General features: G+C 34.8%; 1 protein-coding gene across 5 annotated transcripts in view; it reads right to left on the bottom strand.

Moving 5' to 3' along the window:
- Positions 1-20,615, bottom strand: part of LOC140662972 (puratrophin-1) — a 300,935-nt gene that overhangs the window by 33,476 nt on the left and 246,844 nt on the right. For all 5 annotated transcript variants that reach the window (XM_072886768.1, XM_072886767.1, XM_072886770.1 and 2 more), the window contains one exon: positions 13,804-13,929. In XM_072886768.1, the coding sequence (XP_072742869.1) occupies positions 13,804-13,929 (126 nt within the window). The remainder of the gene's footprint in view (positions 1-13,803; positions 13,930-20,615) is intronic.

The raw sequence follows: 20,615 nt of genomic DNA, 5'->3' as shown, positions 1-20,615 counted from the left end.
GCTTTTTTTTGTCGTATTCTTATTTTCAAGAGTGAATCAGATCAATCCCTATAATCTCGATAAACCAAGAGACGAAGGTTTTCGGGGTTGAAAGTCCATCCACACTCCCCCTGTTGTAATTTTTCGCGCACGTCGAGAAATTTTTTATTTTTTTTCTCAATTTTTATCTCGATCCATCAATGATAAACGGGGGTTGGCACACGCCCCCGACTTAGCGTAAGACACGCGCGAGCGGGAAAAAGAGACGCACAGGCGTTGAGCGCCGTTGGCCTACTGCGCCGGCACCTAATCCCATAGAGCCGGGCTCGCGATACAACACGCCGTGTGCACAGTGCGCGAGCGCGCGTACATGCGCGTATACAAACACCATCGTTACGCGAGCACGTACGTATACACGCGACACACAACATACACGCCAACTTCCATTCCATTCCATTCCGTTCCATTCCATTCGAGCCGTGCACCTCGCGTCTAAACTCTCACCGGTCTTCGGATCTCTCGCCACGCCACGCTTGCGCTGTTTCACGTCTCTTTCAAGGTATGTGCACGCGTGCAGTATATATGTGTATGCGTAGTTGTGTATGTGCGTATGTATTGACGCTTCGCCGCCGCCGACGTCAGGATCCAATCGGGGACCGATTGCCAGCACTCTTGCGGCCTGGAATGCCTTTTCCTTTCGGAAACCAGCTCGGATCACGGACCGGTTACGACCGTATACTGCGCACGCACGGCGGAGAATTATTGGGAATTATCGAAAATTGATACTAGAACGGGAAGGGTCAGGTCCAAAAGAGGCACCCCCCGAGGTGCGGATAATGCGGAGGAATTCGTGCGAAAGTATCGCTTGTCGAGAAACTGTCTTCTCGACAAAGAAAATTATATTTAGAAATCGTGTTCCTCCCCCCAAAAAAATTGTATTCCTTTAAACTTCGATTTTTATATGGGTTATTCATAAATTCTACGTGCTCTCTTTTCTAATTAATATTGCTATGACACACAAGAAGTATCTAAGAAGATTAAAGTGTTATTTTCAAGTCTTATGCTTTTCGTTGTTTAATATTTTACTGATCTAAGGAAAAAATCCGTTAAGGCTTACGAAATTAACATTCTATGTTAATGCAAAAAAATATATACAACAGCTTCGTCCTTCTTTTTTTTTACATTAAAATATTTAAGAATCGAGTTTGTATATCTATTTTCTATATTCTGTTTTAATTTAATCGTGCACCTTTCTCCCCCTCCCCCCTTTAAACTTCGATTTTTATATGGGTTTTTCATAAATTCTACATGCTTTCCCCTCTGATTAATACTGCTATAACACAAGAGGTATCAAAGAAAATTAAAGTGTTATTTTCAAGTCTTATGCTTTGCGTTGTTTAATATTTTACTAAACTTAAGAAAAAGTCAGTTAAGGCTTAAGAAGAATATTAACATTCTATGTTAATGCAAAACAAAATATATTTATAGCTTCGTCCTTCTTTTTTCTTATATAAATTACAATAAAAAAAATATTTAAGAATTGAGTTTAATTATACATCTATTTTCTATATTCTATTTTAATTAAAAATGTGTTTTAGAATTATAAATAAAATTCAAATTATACAGCGCAGTCTTTTTATAATTATGACGTCTCTTTCACATATATAATCAAGAGATCTCAATATTATCTCGAAGAAAGTAAACCTACATGGCTCATTAATAAAAGTAATATATTTTTGCGGAAATGTCGCATAAAAATCTTGCAGACATCATTTTCTATTCGTGGGTCTGCATTCGGTGTAAAGTTTCACTTTATGATATATAGATATTTGCAGTCATTATTGAGAACCGTCATTTATTTTATTTTTGGTTAATTTTTTTCCTTGATTAACCACACATCGAAAGGTGTTATACAATTTAGCGAATTCAAAGAATATCTTTCTTGATTTATTTTCTTTAGGAAAATTTATTCGCAATGATATCTTTCTCGCGTGATCAAATATTTCCCGACATAATAATAATAAAATTTGCTCGCGATGTAGATGAAAATCACATAATTAACTTTCAAGGTATTTAGCTTCAAGTATCATATTCCAAGAGACTCGATGCAAAAGATATTTTATGGTCGTATATAGTTACGTTTACGTAATTTTTGTTCCTATATTAATTTTGTTCGCGGTATTAAATATCTGTACAAAAAGTTACATACTTCTAGTAATAGTTGTAATAATATTCATAAAGTTGCAAGTTACATTGCAAATTTAGTCAATAACCTCCTCTAATAAAAACGTAAACGAATTAAAATTGACCAATTATTTAAATTTTTAATCACCAGTTTTTAATTTAAAAAATCATATTTTTTTTAATTTAAAAAAATTTCGAAATAGTTTAATTTACGACATTAAAGACTATCGCTTTCATTTCAATCTCTAAAAAAGGCACTTAGAAATTACTAACTCGCGGACACATTTATCGCGGTAACTTGACATTGTGCAAAAAATGCGTAAACTTTTCAATATCCTCATCGATATAAGGGGAGCTTCCGCATAAGAACTTCTACATACATGCACTCCAAGTGAGGAGCTGCAGTGAATGCGCGCACGTGCCGCGTGCGCGAATCCGTTTACGCACGTGCTGACGGGATTTTATTAATTGTTTGGTGCAGACCGCCCATTCGCTTTGACACGTGATCCCAGGATGTTCTACCCTAGGATCATATATGTCACCATTAATTATAGCACACGCAAACATATCGACTAGTCTACATAGATAACGAGCTCGTGAGAAATAATCGCCAGCTTAGATCGAATTATCGTAAATTCCACGGTAATAATAATCGTCCATAATAAGCGTGCTCATTATCTGCTTCGTTGAAATATGAAATATTAAAATAATTGGAAGCCTCGCGCGCGATGAGAGTAACTAAATATTTCGACACGAATTTTGTTTTAATAAAATCATTAAAAATTTATTAACCTACTAAAATTAAATTTCTTAACTAAGTTTAAATATATGTATTTGTATCGATTATATCTTGATCAATAATAAATTTGAATTAACAATATAATAAGTTCAAATATGTAATTGTAAGAAGAATGATGTATGTACGGATTACAATGATATTAAATACAACGAATTTTCTACCTTCTATATATTAATAATGTAAAAATTAAGCAGCGATTAATTACAAAAAAATTTCATAAATATAATTATACGAAAAATATCATCAGGAGATAATAAGCATATTCATTTGTGAGTTGATAGACGATCATATGTTCAGAGAAATTTATGCTTTCGTATAGTCGTGTAACAACTCATCCGTGAAATGTAATAAGTCTCATCTAACATGATTAATTAATTTTAACTTTGTATTGCGTTGTAAATTCTGGTTTAGTCATCTGATAAATAAACAACTTTATACGTGTGGATACATGGATCTATTTAAAATGATAATTAACTACTTTGCAACTTTGTGATGCATGCAATGAATGAATGCTGAATGCTGAAATTATCGTTAATCTGTTGTCGAGCACATTTTTCTTCACGGATATCTGATCCTATATAAAACTTTGTTTGTTAATTTTCTCTGACGAAAAAAACAGGAGATTCGAAGGTATGCTGTCTCTCTCTTAAATCGATCATGTTGATACAAAGCAACGGAAACATTAATCTGCTTGGTATTTCAATGTCGAGGATTTATATGGATTGTCGTGTGATATCTGATAGCGGTAGTAAAAAAGAAACGTATCCGCATTAATCGGGTATGTTCACCGAAACCATCTCACGTACTCCGATACATATAACTGTACGAGCGACATATACCTGCGACATATTGGTTTTCGTGCATTATAACGGATTTCATGAACGTGCGTTTCGTATGATCATCGATGCATATAAACTTTTATCGAATTTTTCTATCGAATATTTCTCTCACAACAGTAAAAATATTTTTTAAATCTCAAACAAGAATTTAGAATTTGATATGCCAAATCTATCTAAAAAATAAATGTTTTTTTTGTAAAAAATTTATAAACAAAATAAAATCTGCAAAAAATAATCGGGCTCAAATTATTTTCTTGATTTCATTTTTTATATAGATTTGAATATCAAATTCTAAATTCTTGTTTGGGATTTTAAAATATTTTTAAAATATTCATAATATATATAAATATAATATAATCTATTATAAATATATTTTTTAAATCTCAAACAAGAATTTAGAATTTTATATGCCAAGTCTATCTAAAAAATAAATGTTTTTGCGACAAAAATTTATAAACAAAATAAAATCAGAAAAATAATCGAATTCAAATTATTTTCATGATTTCAATTTGTTTATTTTTTTATATACATTTAAATATTAAATTCTAAATTCTTGTTTGGAATTTTAAAATATTTTTCAAATATTCGTAATATATATAAATTTAATATAATCTATTATAAATATATTAATTCTAAAGCAGAATTTTGTAAATGTTTCACAATCAACTTATGTAGAATAAATATGGTGAGATAGAATAAGCTTCAAAGAATACGTACTTTTAAGAGCTTTTATATATAAAAGTTATACCATATCTATAAATGTTCCAAAAAGAGAAAGTGCATGCATAATTATATAGAGAACGATAAACTTTTACACTTACAGGTATGTGTTTACGTTCGCTGTATTCGCTTTTATTTCAAGAAGGCGATTAACACCCAGCAAGGAAAAACACTACAGTCGCACGGTACTAATAGTTTCTTTTTGCTAAAACAACATGCTTCCCGCATTCCTTAATCGAGCTAACGAGGCGCTCAAGTCACAATTCTCCCGGTGGCACACAGGCCGGATTATACGAGCCCCGCTTTCATCGCAACTATGCGCCATTGTGTGCATGCGTGAGCGTTATATGCTACGCAGATGCTGTATTATTTTTCTCCGAGCTAATAAACTCGTGTCATCGGCTGCAAACTCAACGCCCTTGAGCGGATCCATAAACGCTGAGCGTTCTCATTCATATCGCGAATATCCAACCACGAATGCAAATGTAATCTACATCGCGTTCTCAGACCTCGATTACCGACATCGATCATATCGGTGATCATTGCTTTCTATGCATGGATTATAGTGATTGACAGTTGATCTTGATTATCTTAGCACTAGAAAAGCCTGCGTAAAAAGAATTTCAATGCGGGACGAATCAACCATCTGTGTATAAATAAAATCAAGTTTTAATTTAATATTTAAATAGAATTTTCAAACAGTATTTGTTGCATATAATAAATTGCATAAAAGTTTGAAATTTTATATATTCAAAAACAAACTTTATCATATTAACATTAATGTATCTTTTCATAACGTATTTCTACCGTTAATTTCTTTATACTAATAATCAAGTAATCATGTAAAAGAAATTGGAAACAGAAAGAACATAACGATTTGAAAAAAAATTATGTAAATTCATGAGCCATAATACGAGAATTATATCGGCCAAGGGATCGGCCCGAGAATCCGGCTTATGACAATTCATGAATAATAACGTCGCGTAAAGAGAGGAACTCAAGTACAGTTATATTTTCCACTCATTTCTACGCGATACAGGTAGTATACGTTTGAACGAGCATATATGCACGCATGTCGGTACACCCGGCGGGTCACCCACTTTGTTTTTCATGAAGAGCACGTACATAACGTGGCCCAGGCCGCCCGACCTTAGTTCAAGATTCCCAAACTAGTAACAAAATAGAACCTCCGGTTATACCATAACGTCAGCGAAAAAAATCTTGTGAGACGGTAAAGCTATAATTTATTTATTCCGCGGTCAACGAAACGCCTAGTCAAAATCTAAAATCGAATCACTTCTGCGGTTATGCCTAATAAATATTTAAAGATTGCAAAATAATTACGTTAACGAAAAAAAGTAATTTATTTGAAAATACATGTGCGGAACTTTTGATTTCCGCAATTCCACAATTTCAGTTACTTCACAATAATATGTTCCCGTGATTTCGTAACAATTATCTAATGACATGTTTCTAACTTACATGTTATTAAATTTAAAGGTACATTCTTAATTTATTATTTCATAAAGGTGCATGACGAAATTCCACAAAATCACTCATTCGTCTCGCGTATGTTTAGACTTTAAGAATGAGCGTAAGAGATTACTACAAGCTGTAACCATCACCAAATGCAATTGCTGATTCACGCTAACAAATCTGCGAAAAGGTGTTTGACGAATGGAATCTCCTGAAACTATGCTGAATTATATTGTGGCTTAATACGCAATATATACAACAACACGGGTTCTTCACGCACATGAATACGCATATGCGTGCGGGCATGAACCCGCACGCGGTTCATGCCCGATCTGTGATTCACTTGAGTGCAATAGAGACAGAGAAAGCGCGTTACGCACAGCTGATTGCGTAGGTGCAATAGAAAAAAAAAAGATAATAAGAGTGCAATGCACTTTGAGGGATATGTGGGTTAATCGATGGTTCCAAGTGGAGCGAAACCCACCTCACGTCAGGAGACGAGACGTTTCGAGATATATTATATGTACTTATGGCGACCTTCGCCGGACGTCACCTCGTGTTTCATCTCCCTTTCTCTACCGTTTGGCACTGAGCCGCGCGTGTGATGTGCGTGAGAAACGTTGTATATGCGGATGATGTTTCAAACACGGGTTCTTCCGGACACTGCCATTGCCTTGGGCTAAATGGGCTGCAGACTCTTGGCGCCAGCATTTTAGAGCGCCGGTTATTCTCGTAGTTACTTTCTAATGTTTAGCTCTTTAAAACAAACTTGTTTTGTTAAAATATTATGGAATTTTTGTTAAAAACATTATCAAATATTTTTATTAATTTTGTCAACATACGCGATGCGCTTGTGTATTTATTATTTATACTTTGGCTTATTAGTAAATTTTATAAATTTGATAAACAAATAAAAAAAAAGATTAATTTGTTTATTTCTTTCAAAACTGCTCCAAAATAAAAAAGTGCATCTCTTTTCTCTTTTTAGATATTTCGAATAAATAATATCTACATTTTTGAAACGATCGTTTGCTTTTCACAAATTATTTAATTTTTATTACTTAATTTATATAAAAAAAACGTATTTATTATATGTTACTAATCTATGATAAATGAGAGTAGCGGTAAATTGCGAGAAGTTAATTGTACGATCGTAAAATTTTATAAATACATTATCGGTCAATTTACTATTATATATTGTTTCCAGTCAATACATTATTTTTCAGCGCATACATAATTGTTGACCTTCATTATAATTATTTGTATAGTTTTGCATGGTAAGACCAATTGTTAAACACAAACGAAAATTTTACTCGATAAAAATTTTATAATATATTATGAAGCGATAACAAATAAAAATCACGATAAAGTCCTATTATGATAAAAATGACAATTAATGCTTTTAGAAACAAATATGATTTCATCACAGCAAAAAACAACGATAGCATAATTTATAAAGCGTAATTTCGTGCATAATTTTATTGTTTCAAAGTCTCTCAGACTTTATTTATTAAGTTTGTCACGACCCATTATATTAACATTAAGAAGGCACGGCATTTTATGGTTTCTTCCTCTAAACATGAACGTGAACCGCACGTATTGCGTAACTATTGTATTATGCGTCATGAGAAAAAGGTAAAAAGGTAAGTGACATTGAGCCGCCATTTTTACGGAGACGGAATAATTAAATGGCCTTCTAGGAAGGTTATGCGAACCAGTTTATAATTGTTATAATCAGATTTTGAAAATTGTTGGAGAAAATACTATTTCACACGATATTACGATATAACTAGCAAAGAACAAATTTGATTAAAAATTTCAACAAAACAAATCGTGCAAAAAAACTGCACAAAAATATCGCTTCACAAAAATATTACGCGGATGGTTGTTGCATTAATCACTGATACATATTTTGTCTGTAATTTGCAATTGAAAATAATTCTTATACTATTTCGTCATTCTTTTATCAACAAAAAAAAAACTGCGATAGCTTATCGTTTTATTTAAAAATCAATTTAGTGAGCAAATTTACATCATGCCATTTTCATCGTGGAAACCGAAAATGTTGCCAACCAACTTGCAATGATTTGCAAATCGAATAAACGACGGGGACTATCGTGCAACAGATGTTGCATTCAGATGAGGAGGACCATCTTCCTTTTACTTGCGATAAATCTATCGTGCATTAAGTGGGTGTTATGCGTGGGGTCAAATGCGATTATTAGGAGATTATGCACTTTTGCACTGGTGGGCAGTTCCGCGCGATAGGCGAAATCACAAAGAACACAATAAAAAATTGAGGACTGGCAAAAAGTACCCATGTGCCTCTATAAATGCTATTTAGTACCTAATAAACACACTCGATTAAATTCATTGATACCAAACGATCGTAAATAATCGAAACAAGTTTGAAAAACGTTCCATTATTTTTTTCTTTTATAAAAACAAATGTTACAGAATAAAATTATTAAAAATTATGATTTGAAAGAATTTATTTAAATTATTATATTTTGTGCAAGCTATAGGAAAATGAAAATTCTGTTACGCATTATTCAATAAGAGATTAATATTTTGATATTAATTTTCTAATCAAACTTGTTTATTAATTTCTATTTCCAAAGAATTAATTTGAGATTTATCTCATATATTTATCAAAATACTTAATTATCTGATGCTAAACAATATCATCTTGACTAATTATCTTGAAGAAATTATATTGAAGAATAAATTGCAAATTAAGTAATTACGACTATTTTGTTTTTGAAAACACCTAAAATTATTGTGAAAAAAATGTTCCGACTATGCGATATATCAGATATTGGACAACATCGTCGCCTTGATCATCGCGTGACTACCAATTATGATGGAAAGTTGCATTCTGGTTAGGAGAATATGGCGAACTAACAACCATAACCGCCTTGTGCCGATTTGCGCTTTTGCAATCAGATTTTAAAACTGATTTGCCGATCGCGATTCGTGACACGATCCCGATGGTATCAAAAAGCACTTTAACCGGATGTAATATTGCTATACACATATAACCGTTTGGCGAACAGTTCTCATGCACAAATATTAATGCAATTATTATACATATATGTTGAGATGTATGTACATATATTTAAAAAGCCGATTTGCATCAACAATAGTGTTTAATCATTATGGCATTATTGATCCAGCATAAGAAAATAATATTTATAAGATATAACATGTTCCCAAATTCATAAATCAAATTTGTATGATTTGACTAAAAAAAAATTTATTATAATAATTTATAAAAATAAATTATATTAACAAATAATAATAATCAAAATAAAATACTTTTCTAAATACGCGTTTTTATTATCTGTATTATTTTCTCAAATTTTATTGTACAAGTTTAATTGAGCGTTTATGTTTGTTTATTTATACAATTACTTTTTAGTTTTTAATTATTTATTTAAGATTATTTTTTATTTTAATTATTTTTTTATCCCTCTATATCCCGTAAGTTAAAGTAATTAATCAAATGATATACTGTAAATAAGATTCTATTTTCTTTTACATTGAGTTGTATTTCAATCATACGATTCTTGCCACTTTTATGATCGATCGATCGATCGTCACCAAATTCCTTAGAGTACGTTAAACTCAACGTCAAATGTTCAATCGCGCGCGATTATACCTTGATTCAGGAAGCGCTAAAAATAGCGGTTTCTAAACGGTGGAATTTCTTTTTAAGCCTCAGAATCGGCTGTGATTTCACGAGTTGCGATCGTCGCCGTTTATAGGTGGCGACATAATGCTTCGTTCTTATTCTTGGCATGACTTCTTTGCCTTTTCCGCTGATGGTGTGTCATGTAATTGGGTTACGAGAACGGCCGTATACGCTGTTACGAGTCTACCTTGATGATTCCTCGACATTATCCTGTCCCATTATATACCATCAAAGCTAACAACGTTTCGTACTTTAGTCGCGGTTCAACGGGCTATTTTTCGACGCTTATCGCACTCAAAGTCAACCTACGGCAACCTTGACTTTTCTTATCAATGACTGCAGTGCGCGTATTATTATCTATTGTCACAAATATTTGCGCGTAATACACTCGCTAGAAAAAATCGACAAATTTGAAATAGCTGCGAACTGGCCCCCAATCTTAATTCCATAACGCGTAACGTAAGATAAATTAGTCCCGATTATTATCTTAAGATACATTGCAACGATATCGCGTCTTTTTGAAATAGTTAAATGAGAATAATTTCCATCGCCATTAAACTTACGGCGGCTTCAATTGATCACTCTTCGTCGAACAACTCTGTCGTGTAATTACTCGATGCTCCATATACCGTTCGCTCGTCGTACAGGATCGAAACACGGATCGTTCAATAATAAATCGCCAATAATTTCGTTCCAGTTCCGTCAAGATGACCCAAATAATATGGCTTTTCGCCCATCGTGGCAATAATCGGTGACAATTATGACAGTGTGTGGGTAGCGGCAATGGGCGGTCATTGGGCCGCGAAAGAATTAAGAAGAAAAAAGAAAAAAGCAAGGAAAATGGGGGATAAGTACGTTTTTGAATAACGACCCGCGCGCTCGAGCATCCTATATGAAACAGATAATTGAAGTGGGTGCAACGTGATTAATTAATGTCCAGCACAATCGATCGTTGGACCGGAGCCGACCGGCTTTTATATCTCGCTGATCATTCGTTTCACATCGCCGTGAAACTGATTAATTAAGTAACAACTGTCCGCGTTGGATCATCGAACCTTTATTGTGCCCTGAAACTGTCTGCGCAGACGTCGACATTGCCGCCGAGAGAAAGTTTAGTCTTTCGCAAAAAGGAAAAACTCTCACGGAACACCGATTTCGTTCGCAATAAATTTTCCACGACGTGAGAGACCGGTCGAGGGCCAACGTGTTATTATCGCGCTAAATTGTGACTCGTCGCGTAACGTTCCATAGCATAACGTTAATACGATCGTTCCCGTTTAATTACTACTCCAAAATTTCACGTAATCGCGTGTAATTAACCTAACGAAAATGTATTCTGTCTGATCGCAGAGTTTTTATTTTATTTTTTCATTATCCTTTGAATATTATCGAGTTTACCTGCAATGCGATTGTATGAGTACGAATATTAATAATTATTGTGTCGACAAATTAAACACATACTTTCACTTTACGTTATTTCTATTAAAATAAAATTGCAATTATGAGGGAATTAAAGAAATGTACTTTCTGCGCAAATAATTAATATATAAGAGAAAAGAATTTACGACAAATTAATTGCAACTTGATGATTCCAATTAATCGCCGAAGGAGAATTAAAAAATGTTCGGGAAAAATCATATAGTATTGATAACTTTGAGAAAGTTTCGAGAAATCACGAGAAAACCGTCAGTTTACAGGTTGAGAGCAGAAGGTCCATCAATATTCATTATCAAAGAACGGAAGCAAGCCCTCGCGGATATAAATCGTTGTCTTGCTATCGATTGATAAGAAAAGACATCGGTACGCACTTTGTTAATGGAGATTCAAGTTTCACTCGCTGTGAGAGTGTTAATCAATTCTCCTTAACTGGTAGTAGATATACGACTCTAATTGCGGAACTTATATCCAAGACGGCTCCTATGTTTTTAAATTAATGATCACGACCGGATCGGTTCATTACACAGCCTTGGAGAGATTCTAATTAACTAGGTGGCGGATGTTAAGAGGAAAATAATTATCGCTATTTACGGTGCACCTACAGTTTCTCAAACTATTCTAATTTACGCGCCACGCTCGGTAAGTCGCGAAGAACTATGTCGGTTTGTGAAACATTCGAAGCAAATCTCAGCAGACGGCGCCACGCGATTAGTCGATTGACTTACCGATCACAGAGAGAATCCTGACATAAATCGATAATTGTTGCTAATTCCAAATAATTTTTACAGAATTATAAAATTATTTTAGTATGAAAATATGTTTTAAAAAAATAGATTTAGATATATATTCGAAATGTTATAAAAAAAAATCTATTATCGACTGAGTAGAAAGATCAGGTTTGTATAGTTAGGTGGTTAGGTATCTAACTTACAGGCTAAGCAAGTAAATAGATAGGTAGATAATACAGTGATCTGTTGCACGGTTATCATATTTATCAGTGCATTGATTATTTACAATTGGATTTTAAAAAATCTGTATCTGACTTAGTTTTTCTCAGTATTGATTTTAAAAATTATTCTAAAAATTATATCTTTTATTTTCTTAGAAAAAATAACAATATGAAGGAGTTAATACTAAATTATTTTGTTATTATAACACTTTATTATTCTAATTTTAAGTAATGAAACAATTTAAATGAATGTAATTAAGGTAACTGTCCCAGTTGTAAGTCATATTCCAATAGTAAGTTTCTCTTGCTTTTTAATATATTTTATTAAACAATTAATTATTTAACATATTTATTATAACTAATCATTAAACATATTTAAAAAGAAACATTATTACACCATCTATTAGTAAAATATCACATTTTTAACTTAACTATAATATTGCAAAAAAATTTTTTAAACAATTTTTAACTGGCAATATTTTTGTTTAATCTGCAGTGTAAATGTCAATAGTAGTATTTTGTAAATAAAATAAGTTTATATTTCTCTGCAAAATAAGAGATATATTGTTTCGCATTGCAATTGGAACAAAAAGATTATAAGTGACTTACAACTGGGTCATCAATAGACGGTTATTAAAATTTAAATAATTATTTTATATACAAATAAAAATCTTTTTATTTTAATTAAATATGATAGCAAAAGTTCAGAGAATTATTATATAAAATATATATTCGACTTATTATACTCCTTTTTCTAAACATAAAAAAAATTGTAGTCATCAATCTTAAATGATTTATAACTGGGACAGCTACCTTACTCGAGCGAGATATAAAAAAAATTGGAAGCGTCTGTGATAATTTTTGAAAACATTTCCAATAAAATATTTGAAGTGTTTATTTTTTTTTTTTTTTTTGTTAGAAACAAACCATGCATGTACCTGACAATTTGCATACTACAAATTGGCATATAAATGAATCGCCGAACGAAATCACGTCGGTTATATTTTATATTTTTTAAACAAGTATCATGTTATACGCTGACAATGCACGTATCATAAATCACGTGGCACCGCCTTCAAGGAACAGTGATAATTAACGCAAACGAATGGCCGGGCACATCTCATAAAGATCATCGTCTTCAAGCACACTTTACTTCCACGAATTAACCAGAGAGAGATTAATCCAAACGCGACGGAGTAAAATCCTTCCCTCTATCCTGCAGTTACTTTTAATTTGCACAACATTCCGCAGGAACAAATATAGCCAAAGTTGTCTCGGGATGGACGTCTTCATCGCTCCTGTCTTTTAATGTCCTCTATTCTGTATATTTGAAGGAAGCGCTTTCGATCTGGCCATATTAAGTCTACAGGTGTAAGAGAAATAATCATTTTCATCTCCTTCTCTTTCGGTTTCGCCACGACTTCTTCCGCGTTAGTCGTTCACTCAGTTGGCTGATAAATAAAAAAAAACGTGGAAGAGTGCGCGTACACTTGGCAGGGGTCTTTGCAACAGTTCGCCTGTCACAAAGGAATCTTTTATTATCTCGCGCTTATTGCAATCGCCTTTTGAGTCCTCGACGGAATTTCTTTCGCATCGAAGCGTGACGGGCGGCTCAATGGGTCGCGAAAAAAAGTGAAATCGTCTCTTAGGAGAGCGACTCAATTCTTGGGACTCTCCTTTTAATTCCATTAACCGCTACGGGACAATCAACGCAAGCGTTACTTACCATCGACGTGAAATAAAATTTCTCGAAGTCGCGCTCGTGAAGCCGCGCTGACGCCAAGTTTGTCGCTATGTGCTGTGCGTGCTTCGACAGAATGTCCTCGCCTTTCTTGCAGAGCCACGACAATATCTGTAATTAAAAACAAAGTCAAATATTAGAGAACAATATTCTTGATCTCTGTCCAATATTATATAATAGTAATCAAAGATTAGTAACAATTTTTAAAATTAAATTAATAGAGAATTTAAAAAAATTTAGTTAGTAAAACCATACACAATATACAATGTTAAATGATTGACAAACACTGATAATTTTGATCTGATAATTTTCAAAATAGAAAGTAAGAGGAAGTACATTCAGAGATATTTAATTCAAGCCTGAATCATTTCTATCTTATTACTTTCTTCGACGTTTAGTTTCGGAAATAAAAGCGATGAAATGACAAGCAAAGAAATGTAGTTGTCAGTTAATGGTCTGCCTTTCATTCGCACTTTATTTCGCTTGCTTTGCTTCCGTATTCTTGAACGAGCTGTCAAGTAAGTTGAAGACAAAACTCAATGCACATCAAATGATATTTTAAAGCGTAACCGGTCCTGAAAAAATTGACGAGATCCTACACATAATAATAATGCACATAATAATAATCCCTTTTGTACTTTCTCAAAAATTTCCAAATTTTCTTTTGAATACATTTAACGTTCGCGAGTCGAAAGCGCATTTTATTTCTCTTTTAATAGCTATATCCGCTATGTTAGTATCGTTAACATCGAACGTAATTTAAGTATTGGGGGGGGGGGAAATGGAGCTCTTATAAAACGATGGACTGATATGGAGCAACGGTTAAAACGCGAGACCATTCTCGTAAAACGAGACGCACACAATTTTCGCTCGACGTGGTGAGAACGTTGTGTCGGTATTTAGTACAGCTGGACAGTGAATAATCGCCGCGCATCCGAATTCGCCGGATAATTAAGGCTCTCCGGTGCGGCTGTCCCTGACTTGGCAGCAGCCGCAGGAGAGTTATTTATGGCAGTTAGTATGGGATACACACATCCGTGGATTATGAAAGATATATATGTGTCGTTCCATTTCAATGTAGATATAATATAACACAGTAACTTGCCACCGATCGATGACTCCCGTTGTGATTAGTCATGCCTTACGCAATTCCTCTGCAAGAGAATCTCTACCGATGCTCGCGATATCTCTCGTTATGCAATCGCACGATCCTCATTATGACATAATCGTGATGGCAGGACAGGAATTATTCTTTGATAACGATCGAGCCATATCGAACGCGTGCTCTCGCTCAGTATTGCTACATTTTCCGTCATGCTCCAGAACCCTCAAACAAACGGTGGACGTATCGGTGGAGGAATTATTGCTCATGACTTATGATGACTTAATGCTTGTTTGGTCAACATATTAATCGTCTGTACGATTCGAACGATATACATTTATAGTGTTGGACAGACAAAAAATTACAGAATATAATAGATTCAATAAAATGTTAAAATATATTATAGATATATCTTTCTATCTCTGGATTATGCATTTGAATCAAAAAATTATAAATCACAAATTTACACGAAGCAGAGTAATTAAAAGTTTTTAATTTGCAGCATTATAAATATTGTAAACTCTAGATTTAAATACATCAAAATATTCTAAATAACAGCTATCGATAATTATCATCATATAATAATTATTCTTAGTTACACAGAATAAAAATTGATCAAGAAATAAGATAAATTCCATTTTATTTAATTTGATACATTTATCTTTTTTTTTAAACTAAAAGTTAACCTCATATCCGATTTATGTAGCTCATATATGATCGCATATATGATCTAGCTCGATCCCCGCCACTTTGCGCTTCCTCGTCGCAATAGTTTCACTTGTCACACGCATGCCATTGAAGGCCGAAGCGTGTCTTCTCGAAGGAATCTACAAGTACGACGCGTACATCGAAGATCTTGCAGATAATTAGACCGCCTCTCTATGTGTACGTCGTGCGTGATAAATGGCTAATCGACGTGTCATGACGTACCAGCGGGCAAAAAATATGCGGGGTTAATTAACGGCAGCGAAGTAGAACGCATTGCTAAGGGGACGAACCAGGAAAATCGAGAGAGAAAAAAGAGAGAGAGTAATAAAAGAAAACTTTGTTATAAAAGGCCGTGACTAAAATTAAATCAAGCTCTCTTTGTACATAAGAACATTATCAATTTGAAATATTATTAAAAAAAATAAAAAAAAAAAAAAAAAACAATTCAATATTTTTCTTTTTAAGATAAAATATAGTCTTACAAGTTAATTACCACCTTTCTGCAGTCTTAAAAGTTCTCATAAAAAGACTGAAAAGCAGTATCTGATATTATATCTGATATTGAAAGATACCTAAATACATTATCGAGATTACAATCAAAATCGGATTAAATATGGACTTTATTGATTACGTTCATTATTTTTGTAGATATGAAGTAAGTATGGATGATCATCAGAGAAGCGAGGAAGAAAGCGACACCGCCTCTGCCGGTAGACCTCGCCAAAGAACACGATTGGGCCCGAGGAGAAACGGAAACCGCTTCGATCATAAGCAAACAGTGTTTTATTTGGGTCACTGGGCCGCGTTAGGTGAGTCGACGATCGAATGTCGTGCATACGGCTCTACAACACGCGGGTCTTTCGAATGCGCAAACCCCATTTGTGGGATGGTGATATAGAAGCGAGTAGCAAATTTCGCGTATCGACTTTGATCTTATACGGTAGGATTTATCTCACGCATAGATCGTGCCCGAGAAGCACGCACACGCCACCGATTTCTAGGTAAATATGCGAGAAACGGACACGCGGATGTGCATTGTATAGATTAGAGGTGGATTAATGTCTTGTGCCCGAATGTTTAAATTTAGCCGAGCGCGCATGTTTTATGTGACGATAGTAAAAGATATTGAGAAAATTATAAAAAATGTCATATCCTTGGTTTACAAAATAATAAAAAAATAAAAAGATTAATTAAGTTAATTAAATTAATATGAAAAAATAAAAAATAATCTGCGCACGCAACAAATAATATAAAAAAAAATCTTAAACTCCATTAAAAAATAGTTTTGAATTTAAAAGTAAAAATATCATAAAATGTTGATTAATGATAATTATTCCTCCGTACGAGTTTGGGTATTCTTTCACCGATGCAAATATATCAGACGAGCATTGATGTTTCTGCAACTTCTCGTCTTCAAACATTGAGTTATCGATTGGTGAGGCAAACGTGGGAAATGAAAGTTAAATCACGCGCTAACTAATGTACACACTCGCGTGCCGGCGCTATAAAAAGATTATAGAATATATTCTCTCTCTCTCTCTCTCTCTCTCTCTCTCTCATCAGGAAATTATATGCATTAAAGTCGCCAGTATTTAACAAGCGCATATGAATATTTCATCTCGTGATGCAACCGAAGCGTGACGCTTAACCCAATTACGAATTTTTCGGCACGCAAATTCTATCAGAGAAGCACGAGGCCACCAACACATATTATATCGATCCAAAGTAGGTATCGATTATCGAGCAGCACGTGCGTGAGGTACTGACGTGGGAAGTAAAAACTAAATCGCGCGCGAAAGCAAAACGTGCATTTCGCGTCTGTTGCAAAATTATTGCTGTAAATCATCACGCTAGAGTTGCATACATCGCCATTAGCGGAGGAAATCATTCTCGACATCGTGCACCACGGACTGCACGCATTCCGGAATCATAAAAAGCGAAACACGCGATGGACACCTCATTATTATCGTAATATATTTCTTATTTCCTTCCTTCCTTCCTTTTTGCTCTTTTCTTTGCAAATAAAATATATTTCTTGACACTTGAATGATTTGCATTGACTTTTCAAGTTTCTAATTTATTAAAATGTAATTTTTCACATTGTTTTTTCTGAGCAAAAAATACAATTATTATTAATTTTGAAATAACAATAACAACATATTACATCTAAGTTCCAAGTTATTCTCCTTAGATTTTACAGAGACACGCGTGAAATAATAAACATTCGCAACGAAAAAAAAATTACAAGGATTAAGATCTATTATTCTAAATTCTCAATTGATACTGTATGCGAATTTTAATATTCGACATAGGTCGATATGTGTCGGACATGAAGTGGAAGAAAGTAATGAAGCATTCACACATTGAAAAAAAAAATCACACTGATTTGAATATCGTTATCGAAGACGATTCGCACTATTACTACCGAGATGATCCCCATGAGATGCAACACGGGATCTCCTATACCATCCTGTTAAGGGAAAAATACACGAAAATCTTCTCGATCATAAGCAGACCTTAGGTTATACGGGTCACTGGGCCGTGCTAAGTGAACGACGATCAAATACCGTAAACACGTGTGCGCGCGCGTGTATATGTGCGGCGAGAAGGTGAGTCAGGTGCGAGAGCGTGCAAACGAACGTTGCACCATGAGAGAGCCTCGTCTTCCTCCACCTCCTTTTCTCCATCGTAACATGCAGCGATCTCACGCGCCGCGACCTCGACGTGGACCGCGTGCGTTTTATCTCGCCTCCACGCGCGCGCGAGCGTGCACGCCTAACGGGCGATAGGTATTTAGGTTCCGTCGTGTGGCTCTCTACTGAAACGCTTCCGCGTGGTGCATCTTCTCACGCGCACGTGGATATCGCTTATCGCTTATGGAAAACGCGCGACGTGTTCGATTCGATAGCACGGGCTCTGTGATTGTCGTTATGTGACTCCGCCGGCTTACAACGTCGGCCAATTACACCGACACCGTGTGCTTTACGTTTAGAGGAGAGAATGACGCGGATAAGTATGTATGTATGTATGTATGTATGTATGTATATATGTGGGAGTGGTGACCGCTTTTGGCCCATAATATGCGCAGGAAGGTTGAAAAGGTTGATGCCTTTCGGATAAACGCGTCGTCGGTGACGTACAAACAGTTTCTGTATATCTTCGGTATTGATTATTTGATAGGAGAACCGTTTTAACGATGTACATGAAGTGTAAAAGATACGTCTATAACATTAAAATAATATTATATAATATTCTTTAGATTGAAAGATTTCAATACTTTTTTAAAAATGTATTTACAATGATGAAAATTTTGTTTAGCGATAAAATATAAACCTTTAATATAATTTCAATGTTAATTAATAATTTTTTTCTGTCAAAATATAACAATTGCATCTCCCAAAAAAATTTGAACCGAATTCGATCACAAAGTATCGAAATCTCAATTGAATTAAATATATAGATAAATTACTACCCATGATGCACATCACACATTCTATATTGCCTCATCGATAAAAAAAAAAAAAAAAGATATCGTCGGCCTAGTCACACAAGTATCTTCGTTCTTCGCTTAATTATCTGGGCGTACACATACGAAAGTAAACCGAGAGTTAATTCGATCGAAAGTATCCCGAGTTTTTGCCACGCGAGGCTACTTTTATTCAGACAGATATGTCGGAGCGAGATACGGAGCATGATGATTCGCTGCTTCCTCTCGCCACGCGATGAAGATCTTCGTCGCAATAACGACGAAGCACCTTCCCAAAACCTGCGTTTTACGACACCGCCTCGTTTGAGTTTCGAGACGCGAGCCTCGTTTTATCGTCCCAGATTCGTGGCTCGCACGGCTCGAGTCGGCGAACGGAAAGAAAAGAGGACGTCGAACCAGGAACACAGGTTGACTTAGCTCGGAGGGCTGTCGAGACCCGAATTTTTACCCACGATGACAGGACTATCAGCGCGAAGCGGTTCATGATGCTACTTTCGTATGAACGAACCAATCGTTTATTTACCTTGCGAATTAACACGTCATGCTTGACGCGTCGAGGTTTTGCGGTTTTCTTCGCAAATTCGTAAAAATAGCCGTAAATTGAAATACTTCGACACTCCATTCGTATACGGGCTGCTAAAGCGCGAATGGATATGTAATTCTCGCGGCAAGTCGGTTTAATTCAGAGGACGCGCTCGATTCAAATCTTCAAGTTCGACGTACAGTTAATTTGAATTTTCGAGATGCCCGAGATTGATTAAAAAGCGAATTGCGCGGCCGCCGATTTGTCGACAGAGAGACTCGCCGCTGATATTCAAAGCGGGATTAATTGAAAGTTTCGCCCTCGACGAGTAGCTCCGTAATTTATCTTCGTCCGCGTGACGCACGTGCGTATTCACGCTGGATGCAGCACAAATATTCGACGAGATGCCCCTCGACTGCAATCTAACGAGCAAAATTAACACCTAATTTCTAGTTATACATCTGTAAAAGCGTTAGATCTATACATAATCAATTAACCCATGAATGTTCAGCAGCTTATGTATTAACTGTTTATGATAGACACAAGTTTAGGTTTCAGTTAACTGAAATCGAGGATAAGACTGAGATACGTTACAAATTATTCGTTATTGCCATAAAGGATAAACAACGGTGATAAATGTGTGTCGAAACACAAAGCAGTCCATTGAAAATGATTAAGATGTATGTAATTGATAGAATATTTCATTTATATAATTAAAGATTAATTATAAGATAACATCAAACGCTTCTCGCAGTCAATCAGTAAGATTGTGAATCATAAAATAATAATAAATTCGACGGTCATAAAACACGCAGTGATGTAGGTATAAAACGTTTCCTTTTGAAATTCATCCAAGAAAGAACTTTATAACATCGTGGCGTCCCGTGGAGTCGGAAAGGATCGATTGTCAATAGAGAACAGAGTCGAGAGAAGCGAGGTACCGATATATTCGTCGAGAGAGGGACCGTGCAGTGTCA

Source organism: Anoplolepis gracilipes, chromosome 2 (genome assembly GCF_047496725.1).
Source record: "Anoplolepis gracilipes chromosome 2, ASM4749672v1, whole genome shotgun sequence".
In the NCBI taxonomy this organism is placed as follows: domain Eukaryota; kingdom Metazoa; phylum Arthropoda; class Insecta; order Hymenoptera; family Formicidae; genus Anoplolepis; species Anoplolepis gracilipes.
The sequence above is the reverse complement of the archived record's forward strand: the minus strand, read 5'-3'. Positions and strand labels throughout refer to the sequence as shown.